Source organism: Saccostrea cucullata, unplaced genomic scaffold (genome assembly GCF_032062105.1).
Source record: "Saccostrea cucullata isolate Sc308-1 unplaced genomic scaffold, CSIRO_AGI_Scuc_v1 ctg1102, whole genome shotgun sequence".
NCBI lineage: Eukaryota > Metazoa > Mollusca > Bivalvia > Ostreida > Ostreidae > Saccostrea > Saccostrea cuccullata.
The window spans coordinates 249165-275295 of NW_026929005.1; the positions used below are offsets into that span (position 1 = coordinate 249165).

A 26131-nucleotide genomic window follows, 5' to 3' on the forward strand; every position below is an offset into this window, starting at 1 on the left:
TAAAATCTATGAGAAAATTTATTGAAGATTAACTATTTTAGAAGAATATACATTAAAGAATATTAGCAAAAATATAGGAAAAGCTACAAATAGTAAAAATAAATGTACACAGATATACCTTATCCAGCTAAAACGAGAAAATATTGTTCACATACTGGTACGAAACTTCTAGACATCTATAATGTAACACAATCGTAAAAGAAATAAGATATTCATGTGTTGTACATGTGTACATCCTTCAATCACTAATTAATAATCAACGTGAACGTCAGAGAGAACTACATATATTAGAGATGGCCATAAAGGAAAGCTAATCATTAAAACCTTCAGGCACATCCGATTGAAGCCCTACGTAGTCGTTAGCTTTCGACATCATATACCACAAATTGAACAAGGCTAAGAAATCCTTCATGCTGTCTGGAGTCTGTTCTTCCGTGTAATTAATCATAGGAAGAACATTTCCTAATGGCAAACTCATAAACTCCATGGCACCTTCACATGTTTCTTTTACCAACTTATTTCTAAAAATTGTAGTAATGTCCTTCATTCCTAGACGGTCAATCTTGTTTAAAAGCACAAGCTGAGGAATATCTGGAAAAATAATTCAGCCCCTTATTAATTTGCAAATGGAGAATGGTTGATCATCAATTTTTAAGTTCATTTCATTTTTTTATTATTATTGATGATGTTTTTTGTGTAGGAATATATAAATACAGAAATTACATTTCCCATTCACAGATGCATATAAAATCTGCAAAACGGTGTAAGAGTGTCTTTAAACATATAAATCTTAGTCATGTATTCTTTTTTGCGAATTTAAGGGAAAGACGCGTGCTTCAAATCATATGCATCCATTTATCTATGGCAAATTCAGTAAGCGTTTAACCAAATCTACGCTTACAATTTGAAACATGAATATCCGCCCATAATCGTTATCGTCAAATATGATACTTTGACAGTTTTTTGCTAAGCTTTTTTATAATATTTTACAATTTGTACGGGTTGACATCGACAATAGAGTGCCAAATATTTGGGAACTTGTCCAAAGTTTGGAAGCTGATATCGTGTGAGTCTATACATCTGTACATATGTACATGTTCACAATCTATGCATTGCTATTAAACATAAGCATAGTTGTTTTTCCTTCTGAAAAGGGCAATAAAAGTATTATCAGAGGATACAATAATCAATAGAGATTTCATAATGGTGGTGGAGTCATTGATGGTACACACGAGCTTATTATTGCACCAGTTATGGAACTCTTCGGAGATATATATTGGATATGCAAGCTGTGTGCGACCTTAAGTGTATTTTCCAGACAAAAATTTCGTAGGCTGGCCTAGACAAGCTCATAATTTTTTATTTTGGACAACTCGGAATTTATTCACATGATTATAGGGTGAAAATGGAACAGTGTTTCCTAAGTGGGATCTAAAGATTGAGTTCGAAGGGCGCGAAATGTCCATGCCCATTGCATTAATTGTTGATCCTTTGAAATGTTGAAATTTTGTCTAATTAGACACCTTCTCAAGGAAGTCGTTCGCATCATTAAGATCAATCGCTGTTCTGATGGCCCTAAATGCCTTGAAAAGGTATATTTTGTAAGTCTTAAACCGGTTTTGGTGACATTTCGTTATGAGTGAAATTTCTGAAATGGGACATAAAACAACAATCAATCAATCAATCAATCAATCTATTTAGCCATCTAATCTAATCTATCTAAAAAGGACTGAATGAGCTGAAACAAACTATAAAAAAGACAAAAGAAATTTCCCGGAGAAGATAACTACTTTTATATTTATTAAATATTAAAAATGATTTTTTATGATATTGCCTGGGACATTTTGAATAGCGTATGAATGTACAATGAACGTATGATCAACAAGTTTGTGTTTATTAAGCATGGTGACCCTTAAATAAATTAGTTGCTTTTGACAGCTGGATTTGTGTTAAAGATTATAATTTCACGGAAATATAGAATGGATGAGAGAAAATACTTTTCGTTTGCATATTTCAATGAATTACATTGTATTTAATGAACAATTCAAACAAAATAATGAATACTAGTAATTACGCACAATTTTGCAATAATCTATTCTGGTAGGATATTGAGTTTTTTTTTCTTTAAAACACATACAACATTTAATGCATTTAAGCGGGGAACATAAACATAATGCATATTTCTTTATTTCACATCTACAAGTAAAATAAATTTATAAAGCAAGACTTACTGGCCGCAGATAATACAGCTCTTATCGCCTTTAGCTGTTCATTGGCTCGTCCATCTGCTAAAAGTTCTTTTGGGTTGTCTGCAGCAGCAACGTATACAACGCAATGCATTCTATCCTGTAATTGCGGTCTTTCACGAAATTTCTCATTATCACTTCTGACTGGGAGCGTCGGGTCAAACTAATCAAATCACAAAATAAAGTTAAATTCTCAATACATATTATATATAAACCAGTATCAACAAGAGGGCTGAAGACTAAAGACTGGCTGACAGAGGAAGTGAGTTTGAAATAAAAAAAAAACTACAAATACAATGCAGTGAAAATTGACTGGTCGAAATCAATAAAGATTAAATATAAATGAAGAATAACTTTTGACTTTTGCTTGTGTGATGTAATTTGAATATTTTTCACAGTATATTGAATCATTCAGTATATCTGCCTTTCCGGAATATTTTCTATATCAAAAGATTATGTTTGACAAAAAGTAGACACTGCTGCCAAAAAGTAAGTGCCCAATGTTGATGGCATTGAAAGGGTATTTATGCCTGCATTTTTTTTTTTCATATTTCTCTGATATGTTTTCAAACAGTTTCGTGTACAATAATTTGATTTGCACAAAAACAGCCATTATGATTTTTTTCTTTATAAGAAGAGCTATGGATTACTTTAAAATCAATCAACCAGATTTTTATGTGTTTAGAAGTTAAATTGAAGTTGAATTCAAGTGCAAGCTGGGTTAACTTTTTTAAAATATTGTAAAAAACGCTTTCAGTGACCTGAGAAATGATAACTGGACTTATCGTATGTTTGGAATCTTTTTCGGTCGCTTTAAAATTGACCTATGTACACTTTTCATATTTGAAAAAAAAGTTAAATACGTCATATCATTTTTAAAGTAACCTTTGTTTAAATATCCTACATCAATGTTAAACTCCCCAGATTTATTCTTTTTAATAACTTTCAATAACTTATTAAGAATCTGCTTGTCCCCTTGCAAGTCATTCACCAGTTAACTCAATTTCATTTGAAATAAAGAATATTGTCTTTGTAACACAATATCCGAATAAATTCCTTGAAAGTTAGAGAAAATGGATTTTCCCAAACATGTTTTTTTTGTTTTTATTTTGAAACTGAAATAGTTGGTCTACGCTTGAAATTACTTTAAGTGTTTGAAAGACAAAGGGACGTTTTGGCTTTTTTTTTAACTGAAAATAATGTTTTTTTTAATCTTTTGATTTAGTCAGCCATTGTGTATTTCGTGTTGAAAAGAAATGCTAGATACTAATAAAAATAAAAGAATATACCGCTTCCATTATGAAGTCGCCATAGAAAAAATAAAATGCCTTTTATATGAATAGACTAATCAAACCATATCAATCACGAAAAATGTTACGTTTGTCATGTACATACAAATAATATTTTTCCACATGAATAGCATAGATTCATCATAGTAAAGTTTTTCAGTTTCGATTTTTTTTTAATTTTACATTTTTTAATTGAAGAATAATTGATCCCATTGAATGGATTATTTCAGAAGACATTAATTTCAACAGTATGTTCAGGAGAATCTACGATCTGAAGATAAAAGTGGAGGGTAAAATATAAAGACGTCCACTGAAAAAAAAATTCACAAGAGACACATTCAAGATTATGGAAAGATGGAAAAAAAAATAATCAAATTAGAATTCAATGATTTCTTTGAGATTGAAGGCAATAACCCTTTAAGTCTATTCCGATTCAATAATAATTATAAAAAGGAGCAATGAAAAAGAGCTCAAATATATAGCATTCTTTCGAAAAAACAAGTACCTCCAACACAACCCCACCACCTTAACCAGTACGGTACCACTACGGTTAATTCCCAAATACAACTGAAGAAATTGACGATTGTTACATGTACATGTACTTGTATTAGAAACAATGCAAATTATTTCATTGGGAACAGTCTTAACAGAAAATATTGAAAATATGTAGGAATACTAGTACTTAAACATTATTATACCCCCCGCTTGAAAAGCGGGAGGGTATATAGTAATCGGTAATTCCGTCCGTCCGTCCGTCTGTCCGTCCGTCCGTCTGTATAGCTGTCCGTCCGTCCGTCTGTTACGCTTTAGGGTACCCATCTCTTATCCGCAACTCCTCTTATACCACTGAGTGAAATTTAATGAAACTTTCACAAAATCTTTACTACATGTTGCCATTGTGCACCTCCTATTTTACTTTTTGATCTGACACATATTTTGGGTTTCCCGGCCATGGCAAAACATGGACTTTGTCATCAGTTATAACCATATGGGAGGCGGGGGGTATCATTTAGTGAGCTCAATGCTCACAGTACCTCTAGTTTTTTTTTATTTCACTGTTGCAGAGATTAAAATGACATATGCTAATGATAATCTAAACTTTAAAATATTTACACATAAGACATACGAGGGCTGTTCGACAATTATAAAGACATTTACATTAACTCTATAAAAAGTAGAGATAAATTCAGGAAAATTCGTCTACATTTTAGAAAGATTGATTGATTGATTGTATGTTGTTTACGTCCCTCTCGAGAATTTTTGAATTTTTTAAGGAGACTCCACTACTTGCCGACGCTGGGCTACAAATTTTGTCCTATGCTCGGCACTTAGGGTTTTTAAACAGTGAGGGCTCTTTTTCGTGCCAGCACCTACTGCGACACGGGGCCTCGGTTTATACAGTCTTATCTGAATGACCGGTCTCCACGTCCAACAGTAGGATTCGAACATTCGACGTAAGGATTGACTCCTTACTTCGCAATTTTAGTGCTGGACGCTCTAACCACTGCACCACGTGCGACCATTTTAGAAAGAAAGGATAAAACAAATATGAAAAATTTCTAAGTTATAGATAAATTAATAAATTGGCGATTTCTGCAAGGCGGGTCAACCTTACTGATTCCATTGGGGTAAAATTGATGGTCGTACGGAGTTGTTGAATTTACACTGGTTGAATTAATTGTCAGAAAAAATATAAACCAATGACACAACATTCTTTAACATGTTTTAGTGTTGTTTTATTGTTTTATCAGGTTGGCAGTCTGGAAAAGTGTTTTTATTAGCTATATACAAAATTTTAAGTCTCTTGCTGCTCTGCCTTGACGTCAAATTCCCTCTTTTTGTCGTTATCAGAATTCTATAATGCGCTTAATTATCTTCGTATTTCTGATCAGAATTAAAAAAAAAACATGCACGACATGCAGACAAAATGAAATCGAAAAATTATAAACATATATTGAATTATCAAAAATACACTATGTATCAATAATTTCCGAACAACCCTCATATGTGTTATAACAATACGTGACCAATTCACTGACTTGAGTCAGAAACTTACTGTATATTCATTCTTTATTCTTCCATCACACATGTTTTTAATATCGTCACTGTGAACTCCATTTAAATCATGAAGACCGCGACAGTCAAATATTCGTACTGGGAGAAACGCTGTCGATGATATCTTAATAGGATGTGCTTCCAACTAAAAATAAATGATAAGTATTTTTTCATCACGATATACAAGTACGTGTAAGAATCGTTTACAGTTTACATTAATTTAAAGAGTTTGAAAATATAACATTTATAAGAATATTCAGACTTTGAAAATATTTTTAAAATGTATGTTATTTTCATCTTCTTTAAGTTTTGAAATCAAGATCAGCGGTATTTATTAATGATGCTATATTAAAGATGGAAAATGAAAAAAAAGCTTTCCTAATTATTCACTGAAGAGATAGATAGAGATTGGAATGAAAAGAAGAAGGTATACTTTGGGCAATATTGTGCCCTAAAAATGTAACGTTCTCAAAAACATATGAAATTGGCTTTAATATGAGCTGAGTAGATGAATATGTATCATTAAAGAATCTGTTTGTGTGAATGATCATTCTGAAAATACAGGAAATTAAAATTTACAAGTTTAATCAGCATTTAAAATGTCATATATTGATGGATTGATTGTATTTTGTTTAACGTCCCTCTCGGAAATTCTTCACTCATATGGAGACGCCACCAGAATTTTGTCCTATACTCGGCACTCAGGGCTATTGAGCAGGGAGGATCTTTTTCGTGCCAAAACCTACCGCGACACGGGACCTCGGTTTATACGGTCTCATCAGAAGGACCGGTCTCCACGTCCCACAGTGAGATTCGAACCCACGACCTAAGGATTGACCCTTTACTTCGCGACTCTAGACCAGAGGCTCTAATCACTGCGCCACGCGGACGACTAGAAGATCATATAAGAAAACGATTTGTAGAGTTTTGTGGCATGGAATTTTAAGAATTCAGAAAGAATGTATTTTAGTTTTCATATTTATAAAAACTACAGGGCCAAACCTCTTTGTATTGAAATCGTATCATGTTCCTTGCAATGCATACTCAATGTATAAGAAATCGATATTTGGGTACAAAAAAAATGTTTGTTTTTTTTGGGAGGGGGGGGGGTTGCTTATTACATAGATTAAACTCAGTAGAATTTGGATTTTTAAAAAAAATATTAAGAACAGCCAAATTACACCTAAGCAACGTTATGTGTATTTAAATTCTTTAATGGTACCAAAAACTGTATTTTTTTATTAATATACATATGCGTCCGGATATGGAAAATATAGAGAAACTGAAAATGGAGGAATTATGATCACTAAAGATTTATAATTTTTCATCTCATGAACCCTCTTTTTACTCTTGACAATCCATTCCTGACTCCCCACTGCTAAAGTGCCCATCTGATTAGTCTTCATTTTAGGAAACCCAAAAGATTGGATACACACTGTATTTTTTGGGTGTAATGTAAGAAAACGAATACTGGTCGATATCAGTATAATTATGAATGTATATAAACAATGCAAATATGATAAATGGGCATAACACACGTACCAATTGAGGATGCCTTGTTACAAAACACTTTGAAAAATTTCGCATTTGAAAAAAAAAATTCAAAGTGCGTTAAATTTGGGACCAAATTAACGCACTTTGAAAAAATAAAATTTGTTTTCAAAGTGCGTTAATATCGACCATATTAAAGCACTTTGAAAAAATGTGTATGGCTTGGTCAATATTCTTTCAAATCTTAGGTATGCTAAATAATTTAACCTTTTTGATAACTCGTCGGTGATGAGGTCACTCCAGAATGTGAAAGTGAGCGATTTCGATTTTTCTAAGCTTTGAAAACTCTTTACCTTTACTCTCTTAATTCTTATTATACTGTAATTATTTTTTTCCAATCAGCATGCATTTGATGTAAAACAAAATTTATTGAAAGCTTTCAATGTTATACTTGTTATGCAAATACACTGTACATATATGTGGGTGTACCATAGGCATCTGTACAATAAGTGGGGGGGGGGGGGTTGGACACACAAATGTTTTGCAAATATATACATATTATAGGCATTGAAAATTCGGCTTACATTGGTGGGGTCCACTTTCAATTTGCTACCGACAGCTATATACAATGTATAATAAAAAAAGAGTCAAGCTGAGAGACCCTCTACTTTTCCTTGGTCTTAATGGTGTTAAATGAGTATATGTAAATTGTTTTTCGAAAGATATAATTATAACAAATTGATTCTCTCATTTACTTAAGTCTAAGTCCAGATTTTTTTGTTTTCATCATATTATTTTTCAAAGTGCGTAAAATGTCCCCGTGGTAGAAATGCATATGTACCATCTAAACACACTTTGATTTTTTTTTTAAAATGCGTTGAGTATGTCTCAGATTTAATGCACTTTGAAAACATTTTTCAAAGTGCGTTGATTTTGTCCCAATTTTAACAAATTCAAAGTGCGTTGCAACAATGCCTTAATTGTAATACCTGTCAAACAAAGTTTTTGTCTATCCAGATTGATTGATTTCTCCTTATTGAAATCTAAATAGGATCTTAGGCTTGTGTATAATACTTTGTTTGATATTTGAAGTCTTTTTTGTAATTTTGTAAGCAAGTAGCTTCTTTCTATCAAAATTAACCCTAAGTAGCATTTTCTTGACAGAAGCTTTTTATTCTAAGAATTTTAAGTGGATAGAATATATAGATATTAATTGAGAGGTAAAACATTTTATTGAACCATTTTCTACATGAAAGTAATTTATTGTGATCGGGACCACATGGTTTAATATTAATTTAGATATCACAATGTACGCAATGTCACTGCTCCGTTTTATAAAGTTATTTCTTCGAAAATTTCAGAATCCTTTATTTTCGGTCACATGATAACAGCAAAATAGGATTTTTGAAATATTTGAAAACATAATTTGTTTCATAAGTAAGACTGTTAGAATAAAACTTTGAAGAATTTCATGTTTCATTTTGTAATTGGTTATAATGTGCATACTTCTGCTTAATTGTCGGCCTATTAATTGGTAGTCTGATCTTTAATAAACCAAATCTACTCCCGAACGGGTGTCCTTTTTGCAATACCGGTAGGCTATTATGTCATCGTTCATTGTGTGTCTACCTATTAGTGCATGATTTATATTTCCTCCATCTTTGCTAAGTAAAAGTGACCGTCTGCTTTTCTTTGCTTTTCACTGAGGACAGATCTCTCAAAACAAAAAACTAGTATTAATTGTAACGGGAACCGTTACAGATGTTCCCCAAACGCTCCCCAACTACTTTTTGGTGCCATATTCCCTATAAGCCTTATTAAATAAGACAACCTCTGTGCATTTTTTACTTTAACAACGTTTTTCGAGATGGATACGAATTATATTCAAATTTTAGCATTTCATGCATGCGAACATGAATGCATATGCGTAGTGATAATAATTATCATCTTGTTTACACTATCTGTACATTTGAATATAATATATAATGTAGCATTTAGTTCAAAAGTATTAAAAATGACTCATTCAAGTGTATTTTTGATTTCACTCCTTCCAAATGCATGCACGTGCATGCACGTGCATGATGACCATACCTTCTTGTAGGAGGCCCTTATATCTATCTATGTTCTAAATGCCATATTGTTTCGTTGAAAACCGAGGGAGTTACAGCCATTTCAAGTTTCAGCCAATCAGATTGCAGCACTTGTGCATGCGCGTGATTTCATAAAAATGTTATGGCCATATTAAGTATTTTTCTCATTTCACTCATTTTGCAAAATGACCTTCGTTCCGCACACCTACACTACACACCTATTAACCCTAAAAAGATTTTAGCTCAGTTGGGTGAACAGTTTCTGATCTTTTTAAAAAATGGTTTTGTTTTTTTCTATTAGTTTTATATGGCACAAGTGTGCATGGGAAAAACAGTGGATAAGTTATATACCGGGTACTTACTGTATTCATTGATATTCTTTCTTGGAAAACTATTGCTTATAACAATGATTTAAGATGTTTTTTTCCGTGGTGCAAATCATAAAATATTAAGTCTCGAATTTCATTTGCACATTTAGTCTTTTCTTTTTTTACTTTAAGAACTAACCGAAACTAATTATGGAAGACATTTAAGAAGGACTTAGTTTGACACCGAATTGCAACGTAACTACGACGTGACAATCCAAGTATTCCTTTACATTTCATTTGTCCTTATGTTATTTCGTTCAAGCAAACGCTCAGCTGCCTCCGTAAACCCCTATCGCAAAATATAGGAGTTGACAGAGAGAGCCGCCATTTTGGACCCGCTTCAGATTTTTAAATGCTAATATCTAGAGTTCAGATTTATCAATATTCAAACAAATTATATAGAAAGTATTATAAGAAAATTTCTATTAACATACCAAAAATAAAAAAAAAATATTTGAAAACAAAAAAGTTAGAAAATATGACTTTTTAAATTTGCATCTCAAATCGACCGGAAGTATTGACGACGAACGAAAAAGTGATTCTGCAAACCAGATAGTCACAAGCTATCGTCTCCAATAAGTCTTCAGTTCATATCTTTAGCCATTTACAATAAAAAGGGGCGACAAAATTGCATTTTAAAATCAGGAACTTGCCCATAACTTGGCACCGGAAGCGAATTTTCCAAAAAACGGAATTATATATAATATTCATATAATGATCTTTATTTCCTGAAAATTTCATCGAAAACAGCTGAATAGTTCTCGATAAATCGCCTGCACAAAATTTTGACAGGAAAAAAGAATAATTATAATAAGAAACAGTAGAATCACTATAAGGTCTTCCGTGAAGACGCAAGACCTTAATAATAAGGAACAATAGAATCACTATAAGGTCTTCCGTGAAGACGAAAGACCTTAATAATAAGAAACCGAGTAAAAACAATATGTTCCCAAACTCCGTTTGGGGAACATAACTATCACCACGGGCAATTCTCAGAATGATTTTAAAATGACCCTAGTGAATATTTCTTTTTCTCAAAGAATAGTATACTTACACGTGCCGTAACACTTTCTGATTGTGGCTCCAAAACTCCGCAAGGTGTCACAATTCTATTAGCGTCATACAGAGCTGTTGCACAGGAATTTACGAAAGATGATTTGCCTGACGAAGATTGACCGAGAAGAAGAATATTCAAAAAGTTCACGTTTCCCTTCTTTTGAAATGTTTTTATTTTCCCCATTAGTTCCCTTCTCATCTGTAAAACAGAGCATATTTACTCATTTAAATGCTTACTAGAAGTTTAATGTTCAAATTAAAAAATTGCCTTTAGTTTAATTCTGTCTTAGTTTTCGCAATCAATAATCATTTTGTTTTTTAAAATACTAGTAAGGCACACAGCACATAATATGTAGGGGAAAATGAAAGACAGCAATTGCCCCTTCCTTCTTGTGATTTCCAGTTAGAATTTGATTTATTTTAACTACAAAGTAAATTGGTATCCGACAATTCTTTAAATTATACTTATAATCATAATAGGCTTTACAGAGTAAGTGTTTGGTCGATCAAATTCCTGTAAACATAATACATTTGCATCTTTGATCCAAAGATCAAATTACATGATACACAGTATAGACAGAGACAGCCGAGCGTCTGATAAAACATGAAATATGGTGGCATATTTCTGCCACTATATGCAAGATAAATTATGTCATCATGCAAAAAAGAAATATATTTTAGAGTAAATAATTTTTTTGTCACTTTTAAGCTAAATTGTACAAAAAGAAAAGTAAAAGTATCCTGGTCTACAACATCAATTCTTCTTTGTTTTTTTCATTAAAAAAAAACAAATTTGCTACTGGTAGCGAAAGAGATCTGGGAATATAGCGCAGGAAAATCTGTCTTACTTATGGAAAGATTTCATTTTGAATTTCCTATTTTCTAGTGTCTTAGTATTTTGAGCCAACAGCGCTCGTTTTTAAAGTTGCAGGTTTTTAGAAGTCAAATTCAATAAAATGTACAAACTATCATAATATGATCAGGGGGGATTCTGAGAATCGTCCAAAAAAAAAAGATTGACTTTTTACAATTTTAATTTCGTAGAGTTAATAAGTTTTTTTTAAAGAAAATCAATCAATCTTAAAAACTGGAATTTTACAAAATGCAGCAAAACACCTACTGTGTTTTTTTCCACAAAAGGCGCAAAGTCACTTCATGTATTTTATGTATTAAACGGATGTATGCAAAAATAAATAAAAAAATAAATAAATAAAGAGCCAAAGCTGTCTTACCGACGACTCTGCCTACTCAAGTATTTAAAAGGAAAACATATTATCTATTTATAGATACTTGTAGATTTTCAATTTAAAATCAAACTACATGTATGTAATCATTTGTGAATCAGTGTTATATTTTCATAGTTGCAAGTTTGTTGCATGACAGTAATTTTACTTGTCCAATACTGTAGATTACTAAATTTTCGTGACACCTTATTTTCGCGAGATAGTCATTGACTCTTGATAAGCGAAACAATTTTTTTAGGAACTGTGGTTACTGCTTTACGTGTATATAATCTTAAGGAATACTATTAAACGCGAGAACTTATTTTTCGCGAGCACAGTGTCTCGCGTTATTACGCGAAAAATAGAGATCTCGCGAATAAAAAGTGTTTTACAGTACTCTTATTCTAAACAAGATTGTTTGAAAGTTTTAAAAATAAAACAGACTACTGTAGCAGTTATAACGTTGGGTCATTTAAATACTTCAAGACTGTTTTCCCCCAGGAAATTCGCAATGTGTAATGTATTATATATCTCTGTTACAAATTATTCATACTTGTATTATAAAATAATAAAAGAAAACATAGGAAAATGCACAGAGATAAAAAATAAAATCATAGTTAAGTAACACGCACTATGAGGCTCGAACTCACGATCATTATATCTTCAATCCAGCAGTTAAACCAATTCGCCACGAAGTCTTGGAAATCAGATAGATAAAATTAAGACAGAGATTGTTGAATTTTGAAATAATTTTTGAAGAAAAATTAAATATATATTTTCAACATTTTTCATTATGAAGACCATTTTTAACCAACGTTATCTAAACGTAATGAAGTAAAGTCATATCCAAATAAAATTATTCAGAAGTTGTTTTTCTGGTTTAAGGGTGGTCTTTTCCTACAGTTTGTCATTGTTTAGGGGGGTACCTCAGTATTTACTATATTCTCCATATAAACTGAACGAGTTTTATAACTATCATATGAAAGAACTATTAATAATTGAGTATTGTATGACAAAATTTTGGTGAAACAAAGTATTTATAAAATTACCACTAGAGTAGGCGAAAATGACTATTAAATGCGCTATGAATCTTTAATTAATCCCAAAAAAATAATTCAATAATAATTTTTAAAAAAAGAAAAATTGTTTTTTGTAGGCAAAGATTGTTTTTAGTCATTTAAGAGTTCTTACTCTGTGTTCTAAATTGGTAATTCCACATCTTATGTAACTCTGGGAGTGTGTGTACTTCTTCATTTTGCTTCATTGAACACATACAGGGGCGTACCGGGTCATATACTGGGTTATATGTACACAGATTATATTTTTAAAAAAACTTTACATGACAAGAATATATAACTTGCTGTTTGGTTCAACTCAATATCTAGATAAATATATGACATATGATGAAATAACAATACATGTGGTTACTTTATTCATATGTCGAATCAATATATCTCATTAAACTTAGCTCTTAAAACCTTCCAATCTAAGTAAATATTTGAACCTAAAAACAGTAAAAGAGAATTTTTTTTCTCTTAGTAAAAGATCATAATTTTAATGTCATTTTGTATCTTTATATGAAAACTTTACCATAGTGAAAATAAGAAAACTTTAAATGTAGGAAGCATGTAAAATAACTAAATGTATCTTTTAAAAAGAAGGTAGAGAAAATTTGGAATAGCAAATATCCATTTTATTTAAAACTTTTATGTCAATTTGGTAAAGGTAAAGCTTATATATAACGGTCAAATTTAATCTAAATTAAACAGTTACTCAGTGATATTGTATTCTTGATTCTGTAAAAAAAAATTCATAAATAATTAAATACAAGAAATATGAGGAGAATCCGACCTTAATGATTGATGTTATTATTTCTTTGCTATTTCTCTTATTTATTTATTTTGTCTATGTACATGTATGCATCATCATATAGAAATAAAAATCTCGCTAATAAATCCTACTTACATCAGGTATTTTAGTGGTAGTCAATGGCATTTTACGCCATGGTTCTTTTTCCAAAATGTCAGCAGCTAAAAATAAAAACGTGTTTATATCATATAATATTAAGATTGCATAATTTGTTTTGAGTGTAAAAATACCAAAACAATAGTAGGTAAAAAATATATTGTTGGCGAGTACCTTCCAGCTGAAAATGCAATTGATTTTGACACAAAATATGAGAACTGCAATAATTATATGACCATTTATTTAAAAACGGCCATTTATCATAGGAGGAAACTTTGATGCTAGATGTCTAAAAAGAATTATATAGTACCGACCATTTCCAACCTGACACAAAGCAGTTCCAATGCAGTTCATATGACTGATTTCGTGGACTGCTTTACAATCCCATAGCGGTCCAAGAGCAGTTCCACAGTACATATATTAAGTATTCCTTTACCTTGTGAGGAATTCAATTTTAAAAGGAGATTTGAAAGTCAAGTGAGCATCTACATGTACATAATGATGTTCTTATAAATGGAATTTCAACTTTTTATTCTTACCTGACGGATTGTTTCCCATCCTTATCACCTAAAAATATTTCAAACAAATTAACAGTGTTTTGAGAGTTATAAAAACAACCATGGTTAAATGGAAGAGTATTACTTTATGATAAATCAATGTTATTTCATAAAATTAAGATTAATTAACAATATAACAATATACTTTTTACACATATACAGCAAAGGTAAATAATTTCACTGGTCACTAACACGAAAAAAGTCAGGAAAAGGGATGAAAAATTACTAATTTTAGCTGAAGAGAAGAGTGATTATGTAAACTTATTTTCTATCATCATTTTTTTATTTGTGCTGCAAAATGCTATTATCGACTACATATTGGATTTATCTTTTCCATTTCATAGACCAAATTACTCTAGATTAGCCTGGTTTGGATAAGTTTACGCGAAAACTGACCCCGAAAGACTTTATTCCAATAATGATGGCAAGTATATGCGTCATTCCTTATTGTTTATAATATTTTTAAAATCCTGAAAGAACTGTGTGTGTAAAATTACGTTGATTTTTATTTTTTTTTATTTTGTCAAATTTGTCGCTCAAAAATACAACAGGGTGACGACAAGGGGAGATGGAAATTGATACATAGGCCTACATGTAGCAACCATGTTGTTTGTTTACCAGTGGTAAGATCGGGCTACTGATAAAAGTTGAAGTTACATTTATTAAATCTAGAATTTTCAATAAATACCGAATGACATTGTGTGTGTATGTGTGTATAATGCTTCACGTCCCTCTCGAGAAGTTTTCACTGATATGGAGACGCCATCTCTTGCTGATGGGGAGCTGTAAATTTAATTTTATGCCAGCACTTACTACCATCGAACAGTGAGATATCTTTTTTTTCGTGCCAGCGCCTACTGCGACACGTGTCCTCGGTTTATACAGTATCATCCGAAGGTCTGACCCCTTGTTTTATGATTGATTGATTGTCTACTGTTTAACGTCCCTCTCCAGAATATTTCACTGATATGGAGACGTCACCATTGCCGGTGAAAGGCTGCAAATTTAGGCCTATGCTCGGCACTTACGGCCTTTGAGCAGGAAGGGATCTTTATAGTTTCACACCTGCTGTGGCACGGAGCCTCGGTTTATACGGTCTCATCCGAAGGACCGCCCCATTTTGTCGCCTTTTATCACAAGCAAGGGGGTACTGGGGATCTATTCTAACCGGGATCCCACGGGGCCCTCTTGTTTTAACAGTGGGATTCAATCCCGCGACGTAAGGATCGATTTCTAATTAGACGTAAGGATCCTCCTTACTTACTAGAGCAGGCGCTCTAACCACTGTCCACGCAGACGATTAGGATTTGAAATAAGAGAATTGCATGGACACAGATGGTTCAGCTGCAGCTGTTTTTAGGGGGCGTGTCCCCATACCAAACCAGGCTATGCAGAGATAATAGGTGTTCCTTTTTTGAATATTAACCAATTAAAGGCGAGAATACAAACGAAATAAAATGATTTTATCATAACATATGTGAAAGGAAAAAATACTGATAGTGGATGCTTTTTTCTTTTCAAATGTCGTAAATTGTTTAACTCTTAAGTTTCTAGAACTTATAGTAATATTATATAAAAAAAAAACAACCACTGAAATAAACTTTTCATGTATTGTATTTTTGGATGACATCAATAAATAAAGAACTACATTGAAACTTTTCAGCATTGGAATGTATCATATCGAGAAAAAACGACATTTGAAAAAAATATTGAGGCAGATATTCTTAAAGTTTTCAGCGACATTTGTAAACCAAAAAGAAATACGAGCAACAAAGGATAGCCGTAGTTTTTTTTTAAATATATATATATATAGCCCCTGAAGCGTTCTACTTTTTAATTAAAGAGTGAGAGAATGTCGAAAAAGTCATAACAAACGGTGAACAATTGCAGAGCGAACGAAACGTGAACGATGTTTAAACTCTGACAACCATTTGGTGAAAAATTGGTGCACGATGACCAGTTAAAAAATTGAGAACGCATATTGAGAGCAGGCACAAGTGCAAAGTGAACCTTGAACGAAATATGAGCCCAGGATAAGTGATTTGCTCGGATTGTCTCTCATTTTAATCCTTGTTATGAATTTATTAAAATTCATTCTAATGTCAGGTGCAAAAAAAAAATTAATTGAAAAAAATAATTAACAAATGTTTCTATATTGTCACCGAAAAGATGATACTTCATGCAAATTAAGTAATGATATTATATTCCTTACAATATTTCATGCACGCATGTATTATGTTAAATTGAAGCTATCTCATGCCACATACAATTTATCGACTAAAACTTTGTCATGATTGCAGAACACAAAAGTTAAAATAAAAAAGCCATTCTATTTTTAAATAGAGATTTTTATTCTGTTTTTGGTCAAGTATTCCTTTGCAAAAATGTTGGAGAATGAGTACCAACAGTTACCACCTTAAAATTACCTGGTATGCACCTGTATCCAAAAAATCTGAACTTAATATTTTTAAAGATATCAATCAGCGAATGTAAACACCCCTTTAAAAAGAAAATAACAAATCAAAATATTTTTGTCATATTCGCTTTATTTTCTTACTTCAAGTCCACATAAATTCCGGATGTTTGTTCTTATAATTATAATTAAACCCACGATTGTTTATGAATTTTTCAAAATATACATATTTATTTTGTTATTTTTGAAATGAAACAAAACCCAATAACGTTTGATTTCATGTGAATTAAAGCTGAACACGATTCGTAAAAGGAATGTGTTAGCCATCTTTGCTCCCGATTTTCGCTAATCTGCAGACCCCTATATGAAGGCAGGACTACGTCATTGTCCAGTGTTATCAGTCGACGATGATCTAGAAGGACGTACATGTATGCTTTACCGTATTCCGTAGCGAAAATAATAACGTCATACTCCATCTAATGCAGAAAAGTAAGATTCCAAATAAATTTACAATTATAGTTGTACAGGTCAGTGCAATATACAAACAACACAGAGAAACGTAACTGCAATAAAATATAACAAAGATAATACAATATAACAAGCACGAACACGGGTCGCTATTCCACGACGATACCCATGACAATACGATCACGAGTAACGAATGCGATGGGTATACCCTAGTGTTGATGTATCGTTGAAAATGATATCGATATTCCGTGTTCAGCTTTAAATTATACGTGAAATAAGGCCAGGGTACATGTACGAGGGCTGTTCAATAAATAATGTCCTCGGTACTCGGAAAGAAGCAAAAGACGCTTTTCAATAATTTAGTCTTCATTTTTTTACTTATTAATCTCTTTTAATTAAAACACATGTCCGTAACATTTTATCCAATTTCAGATTGTTTGTAGAACCAATTTTTGGGTATTACCTTTAGTATACTGGAAAATGGAAGATCCAATGATTTCTTGGACTTGTCTCTTCCTTATTAAAGGTGTTTTTTTCAAGATTGGAAATAGAAACAAGTCAAAAGGTCAAAGATCTGGCGAAAATTGTGAATGTGAAAAAATATTAACTATCTGTTTTTTCCCGAAAACCCCTTTACTCTTCAGGGCATGCGGGTTTGGACGCTGTCATGAAGAAATTTAATGTAGTAGATTCCTGATTCTAGGTCGTTCCTCTAGTAAACCTTTCGATTTTTTTGCAAAGAATTTGCTTGCTAGACTCATCCAGAAATTAAACTGTCACCCCGAATACGAATTTGAACAACAATATCACTAATATTTAAGAAAATTGCATATAAATCTGTCTTTGTGCTCTTGCAATTCTTTGCTCTCGCCAGGCCTTCGCTGTTTTTGTCAAGTAAATCTTATGGTTAATTTTGTTTTGAGGATTTTAAGCAATAGATTCAAGTTCAATTATCTGTTTGAATATAAAAAAAACGTAGATAACTCCAATTACTTATATTTAAAAAAATGGTAAGACATTTGTACACCCTGTCGTTTTCACTCACTTTTAAAAATATAGGGTGACCTTTGAGTTCTAAGCTTTTTTACCGTCAAACGTTTCTTTAAAGAGATGTAAAATACCCCCGATGTGATGTCCATCAAATTTGCTATGTGTCTTAAAGTCAATCTTACATCATCAAGTATTATTTGTTGAAATTAGGCAAACAGTACATAAGTTATGATTTTTTGTTGGCAAGGACGGTACCCATTTTTGATGCCCATTATATAATTCAATTTTTTATCATTGAAATCCATCTGCTCATTTGTCTATAAAACAGGCATTGGTTGCTGTAAAGGATACATATTTCATTGAATATTTCTTTGGGATTTTTAACAAGTTTTACAGAAGCTTTGATGAAGCTTTAATTATCACTCTAGTTTACCGATTCTTTACCATTCATTTATAATGCAGTGTCTCGAAAAGCCCTTGTTTCCAAGCTTCTCACAATGAAACTATGTGATGAAAAGTGGTCACATAAACTGTTATAAATTCATTAAAGATTCAATTATGAGAGAAAAACAAGTTTAATGTCTTATGATATCTGTATTGTATGTCCTACAGTTCGGGACATTATTTATTGAACAGCCCTCGCAGCTAGTTTAGAAGGGAAAGGGGTATAACATTCATTATCAAATCGTAAATATATACAGTTATAGCAAAGGAAAATTTTCTCTCCCACTATAGACTTTTTCTCTCTTACTATAGACTATGACTTTATATGTTAAATAGGATAACACCTGTGTAGTTTATTAGAGACGTACAACACACTGGGGGAGATAACTCTTGCGATTTCAATTGAACGTTTGACGTGACGTCAAATTTAACGTCAAAAATAAATCGTCAAAATGACAAGTAAAACGATCCCGATGTATTTCAATCATTAAAAAGAAATGGGACATGGGGCTTGGCTGTGATTATGCGTACCATACTTTATCAATAAGTATTTTGTTAATCAACCCGATTAAACTTCGTAAAAAAGCAAGTAATAGACAAAAAATACCATCCCTTAATGTTTATTTCATATCATTCCATATACAATAAATTGTAAACTTGATCAAAGCGCAGCATTTTTTTTATTCTGAAAATTTTATTTTACAGTGCCGAAATTCTCATATGTACAATTGGCTATATAACATTCCGATTAATTAATGGGCTTCATTACAATTTGTGCATTTACGATATAGATATTGTTTTTCTTCTTTAATTAAATAAAACAACAATAAACAAACAAAAAACTTTTTACAATGTAAAATCGATGTTGTTCTCAGACCCTTATTGATCCAAGAGGAACAACTCTGAAAATGTAGGAGATGTTTATTTTCCTCCCTTTATTTACGGTTTTCCACAGAAATGCATTTACAGCAAGACCTGATAAATCCGAGAATTGAATACTATAGACCTCATATACACAATGTAAGTATAGAATTGAAAAGAATTGTTCACTAGTACTGAAATTATCTGCATTTATGAATATCGGCTATTGCAGCAAATCGTTTGACTTTCTGTCACTGCCAACAATGCAATGTCTGTTCGCATTTCCTCGAATCAAAACAAAACGTAGCCTATAAGATTTTTAAAAATATCTATGTGCGATTTGATATAAATTGAAGTAGATGAAGAGTTTAATGTTTGATATTTTGAAGTTAATGTGGACGAATACGGAATTTTCATTTTAACTTAAGAAGCAACGACATAGAAAGAATGCGTATAATATCATGAGGGGTGTACATCTATGCAAATGTCGATGTATCCCCACGGCCACATAGTGTCTCGTTTGAAAATATAATGACATGAAAGAAAGTACAATTATTCCATTTATATCACAGGAGAATTGAACATACACCATTTTTTAAATAAATAGAATTAAAGAAATAAAATTAAAATTCAACATATTCAAGTTCAACATAACTTGAATTCGTATCTAGGTTTCATGTGATATGGAATGCATAACGCGTACATATTTGAACTTAAAACTAAAATCCCTCAGTAATTTTTCCTGATACATATAAAAACAGTAGTCAATATTTATTCTGCATTCATTTATTTAAAAACTAATGCATACCTCCGGGATTCAAATAACGAAATACTAGTATATTTGCACTGTAAACGACGTTTCGTCAAACGCTAACATTGGTCTGCGACGCAAAAAAGGAAGGGGTGGGGGTGGTAGGGGTATTCAAAAATTGCCTAAAAATCTACATTTAAATACGCTTTACATATGAGAACTTTTAAATTTGTAAGTTAATAAATTTTTGAAGCAAAAGCAATATTCCAATTTGATTTTTTTTTTCAATGTGTATTTTGTAGATTCATAGCAAAGTGATCGACCCCCGTCTGAAATACGCGCGGGAACTTGATTTATTGAGAAAGGGGGAGGGGGTAATTTTCCGCTATTAAATCAAAACTGGTCGTACAGAAATTATACTAAAAATGAAGATTATTTTTACTACCAGCTACCTAAAGAAAGTTTTTCACCAAAATTAAATGACAGGTGTATTGTACATCCTTAAAATCTAAACAATTTTTTCAAACCACATAAACAATTTCATTCGTTCAAAACATATTTATTCTGCAAATTTTTCTGCATCAATAATAAATGTAAGAAATAAACTGTTACGCAATTATATATACTGCGGTAATTCAATCGATTGGCTTATGTTATATCTCAATGGTTGACTTGACAACTTTAACGTAACAAGAAAATTAGTATTGAGACGCTTAAAGTTTGTGTATTATTCAATATTATGGAATTCTCTCGTACACAGTCATTAATTGAGTGTTCAACATGGGCTTGGGCGGAAGTTGGTATCCTTACATGTGTATAAAAGTAAATTTCTTTGTGATTTCTATGTAAATATTTCTTCACTTCAAAAATCGTTGTACAATAGGCCTTAACAATAAGAATTAATTTCATTACATTTTAAATTGGAATGATTCTCTAATACGCTACTATAATGTCCAAATAACTTTATCTTACTTCCATTCTCATTTACAGTGTAATGAAGGGCAGCGCCTCCAAAATTCCATCTGAATCAAAAGCAATTTTTCTGACTCACCTAGATAGCAGAGCTGTCTAGTGCGCTGTTCCTATACTGCTAGGAGACAAAATCCGTAGGCCGAGTATTCAACCTCGTGCTGGGACAGAAGTTGCTATTCTTATAGAAGTGAATTTCTGTGTGCTTTCTATATGTATCATAAATGCCTCAACAAAAAATAAACACACATAGATCTCAAAGAAATTCATGTTTAGAAGGATACCATCTCCTTGTGGCAATGCACTTTGAAAAAAAAAATGCACTTTGATTTTTTTTTAAAAGTGCGTTTAAATTCGCAAAAAATCACCCCACTTAGAGTTTTTTTCTAAAGGTATGTCACTCGTCCGCTTTTTAGAAAAGTTCACGCAGAACCTCTTACTTCAAAACAATTTATTAAAACTCAATTTTTATTACATATTTAAATTCAACAATTTTAATGTTTCACTATGCAACGAAAAACTGCTCCAAAAGCTACAAAGAAGTAAGATTTATGAGAGACTATTTCTTGTGGTGGAAGGATATTTAGCAGATAATCTGCACATTCATTACGGACGCGATTGCACGGCGTCACGTGATCACGTTATTTGGTGACTAAAAAAGGAATGTTTGCTGTAACTATTTCCGGAATAAGGAGCGTGATATGTTTGCGCTCATGACAAAAAGGAAAAATAAGATATTAAAGGTTGTTACGATAAACTGAGAGTGTTGGTAAGCCTTGACCATATTTTTATCTACGTGAATGTGTTTTACGATTTGACACATTTAGCTATTGTGTATCTCTGAACATTGAAATCTAAAAATAAATTTAATTCATATCTTGAGGTTTATGTCCTCATTTTAAAATTAGAATTTTATTTAAGATTGTTTTTACAGTAGGATCTATATCTACGTAAAGACAATTTCCAATAGGAGATTCAGACGGCGTGATTTTCTAGATCCATGTATAAATACTTAGCATTGGTGAACGAAAGCGATATTGATATACGTATTACGATGAAGACCACTTATGCCTAGCAGACATATTTAAAAAACATATTGCAGAGGATTTTGTTTTATCCTATAAGATCTTTAGCATTTTCAGCAGTTATAGTACATCGGCCATGTAAACATTAAATCATTGTGGCATATAGCAGGTATAGCGTAAACGACTGTTGTAAAATGTTTAATGCGTCGTATTGAAACACAACTTCCAGAGAGGGAAGATATGTAGATAAAAAACATTTGATCTCATCATGCTTACGGAATATATTTGAAAAATGAAGTTAATTTTTGAAAAATCACAAGGACACGAACGTAGATGTTTCACTCCAGCATATATCATGAAGCGACGCAGACTTCATAATAGAGAAAGCGCTCATCCGTCTATAGGAGAAAATGAAGTACTCTTTTCACTTGCAAAGAATCGGAAAATATAGGTAAATATTTAAAATTAATTACTATAATATGCCAAATTAGATTATTCATAGATGAAGATATTTATTTTAAAAAAATTAATGCAGATACAAGTTCTGTGAAATAACTAATTAATTTTTCATTAAATGTGTTCAAATGTCTGACTACCCCCCCCCCCCCTCTCCGATTCAGGTCACCAAGAAGATACATCGCTGAGTGTTCAAAGCATAAGGGATTAAGCCTTTGAGGACTGTGCACTGGTTTAGAAAATATTATGTATTTACACTGATATTATAGTAACAAAATGACTGTTTTAGAGATGAGAAACTGAGTTTGAAAAAAAATGAAAGTTATTTTCATGACCACTGTTGGTGATAAGTAAATCATTATGCTTCACGTATAAAATGAGCATCAACTGCAAGATTTTCAGAGAAAAAATATTTATTTATCAATACATATGGCCTTTATTGTCTTTAATCCGATTATGTATATGTAAGGTCCAACAAGAAACCATCATGAAAAAAAAAATCATTTTACTATTAGCCCCACCCCTCCCTATATCTACGTAAGTTATTTATAAACTCGAATTTTGAAAAAGAAACGAAAAATAAATTAATCAATCATCTCTCAATTTTTTTTTCTAAATGACACATTTCTCTTTTATAACATTTATCCTAAATGATTTAAAACGTCACTATCTCGGGTCTAGAAGTGACCTCGGGCCAAAATAAAATTATAGTTTGTTTGGAATTGCCGCCCGCCTCATTGAAATACCCCCGCTCAAAAAATGTTATTGGCAAAATATTGACAATATTTTTTTTACCGCTTTATAGTCTAACGGTAACATTCGTTCGTCGAAATAGCTTTTTAAAGTCGGGTTTGAGCTCAGCGTTTTTTCCTTATATAACTGGTACCGATAAACTGCACCATCCCCAGTGCCGAAACGTTTCCCAATTTTGTGACCAAAAATTCCCAATTCAACTGTGAAGCAGCAGACTATGACGACATCATATTTCTTTTTACACGGAACAATGACTAATTATTTCACTTACGCTTAAATCAAAAGTAGGGAAAGTAATTTGGCGGGACCTGTGGTGTAAACAGCGTAATATCATACGTTTTGACAAATTGAAAGCATGAAAATATGGATAACATGGGACATTGATTTAAAAAAAGCAATAAGTTCTTGTTGCTTATTTTCAAAAACACGTAGTAATAGGTCATTTAGTTGGAATAAGCACAAAATACGTTTTATTTGATTAAATGAGAGAGAATTTTCATTGTTCTTCTTTGATGTTATTTTTCCCAATTGAACCTGTACCGGACCCTTTCCCAATAGGTGGGAAAAAAATCGCTGCTCCCACTAATTTAACAACACCAGTCAATAAAACGCTTTCTTCATAGTATTGATGATATAGCGATTATAGGTGATGATTTGACATTTAAAATGAAAGCCGCCAAAATGTCAGACCAGGTTGAGTCAATAGATGTTATAACATTCAAGCGTTGATGAGCAGAACATTTATGCATCTCTATAAAAATAAAAGGTGAATAAAAAATTAAATGGAATAATACACCGATACCTGGAAAAAAGCTATTGATCCTTTTAGATCTCAGTAAAAAAAAATACATGAATCAGATATATTTTATCCCAAATACCAAAGGAAAAATGTTGTCTGTCAGTATGACAAAACTGTTAAAACTGATTCATGTTGAACGCTCTAGAACCTACAATGTACAAAACACTCGTCCCTGCTTTTCCACGTGCACAAAACACTCCAACTATTCTTAAGAAATTTTGTGTGATTCGCATTGTTTAAGGGTTGTCTTAACAAAGGGCTAAATTTCAAGAGAAATGCTATAATTTAGACTAATAAAAGTATCGTTATTTTTTGTTAAAAAAATAAACTAGAATGTTTGATGCTGAAATTTGACTGTTATTAAATGAGCAGATCTAACATCTAAATAAGATTGATATTTTAGTACTGTTCTGTATATATATTTATATATTTTTCAAAATAAAAACAACAAATATTAATAAAATAAAAGAGGAAAATTAATAAAAATCACAAATGTTCATTGAGATTTTCATTTTTTATCATCTAGCTTCAGTTTGTAAAAAAAAAATATGCCTCCATCCCTCCTGGGTCGGAAAACCCCGAGACGGCAATTCCAAACAAACAATTTTTTAAGGGTGGCCTCATGCCGAAAATTTGTAAGAGCAATGATCAAGGTATACCTTTTTGTTTTCCAAATTGCGTTTATATGGTCGAAATTTAAAAAGATTTTTTTTTCAAATTGCGTTAGCTAGGTTTCAAATAAAACGCTCTTATTTTTTTTAAGTGCGCGTGACGCAGTGGTTAGAGCATATGCTCTAGAGTCTCGAAGTAAGGAGTAAATTTTTACGTCACGATTTCCAGTTCCATTGTTGGACGTGGAGACCAGTCGTTCGGATAAGACCGTACAAACCGAGGTCCCGTGTCGCAGTAAGTGCTTGAACGAAAAAGATCCCTCACTGCTCAAAGGCCCCGAGTGTCGAGCATAGGAAAAAATGTGTAGCCCTCTATCGGCAAGTGGTGGAGTCTCCATATGAGTGAAAAATTCTCCAGAGGGACGTTAAACAACATAAAATCAATCAGCCAAAGTGAATAATTTTCAAACATCGTTATAACATACCCTTTTCCGTTGCGCAAATCCGCTCGGTCATCTAAATTTCAATTGTTTCTAATCCAGATATAATTATTACCGCGTCTAGCTACACTATGAAGTCAATCGGAATTGAATGGATACGTTAATTTAGACAAAGGTTTCTAATACAATCTTCACTGACATATATATATTGCAATAAAAAAAATAGTTTAACTTACACATCAACTTTTAAACAAGGATCTTAATTAATAGAATCTCAAGTAAATCTAAATAAAAATCTCTCAAAATATTTTTGCTCATAGAAAGAAATTAAGCATGATATTTTATCATTATTTTTTTAATATAATTCATTTTTTTATTGATTGGTTATTTTAGAACATAACATTATCCCTTAAAGAAAATGTTAACCTCTCTTTATTTGAATGAGATTGATTTTCAATATTTTTTTTTCGTTAGGAAAATTAGTTTTCAATTCAAAAGTTATTTCATAAATGGTTTAATGTATCCCTATCAATAAATACACAGTAATCTAAATTGCGCAAAATCAATTAAGTTTGTTTATAAAAATGGAATTTCTTAAGATGAGAGGATAGAAAATTGAGAGATAAACCTAAAGAAATAACTAAAGTTTCAAAAGTTAGGAACTTTAGATTTTGCAACATATGAAAGGAGTAGAACATATCAAAGAAACGTTTACCTTCTCTGAATGCCTTAGACAGGGTACATTCTGGATAAAACAAACGCAGTTTATAAGCTAAGCTAAAAATAAAGACATAAATATTCATGAATGGGT

The 26131-nt window shown here is 31.9% G+C and overlaps 1 protein-coding gene across 1 annotated transcript; it reads right to left on the reverse strand.

Moving 5' to 3' along the window:
* LOC134279555 (interferon-induced protein 44-like) lies at positions 1–26090 on the reverse strand. Its single transcript, XM_062761958.1, has 7 exons — positions 26036–26090; positions 14323–14350; positions 13784–13848; positions 10594–10794; positions 5592–5735; positions 2232–2409; positions 1–591 (listed from the first exon to the last, which is right to left on the reverse strand). Exons 2-7 carry the CDS (start codon positions 14339–14341, stop codon positions 311–313), a joined length of 888 nt encoding a protein of 295 aa, XP_062617942.1. The 5' UTR covers positions 14342–14350; positions 26036–26090; the 3' UTR covers positions 1–310.
* Between the last annotated feature and the right edge of the window lie 41 nt (positions 26091–26131).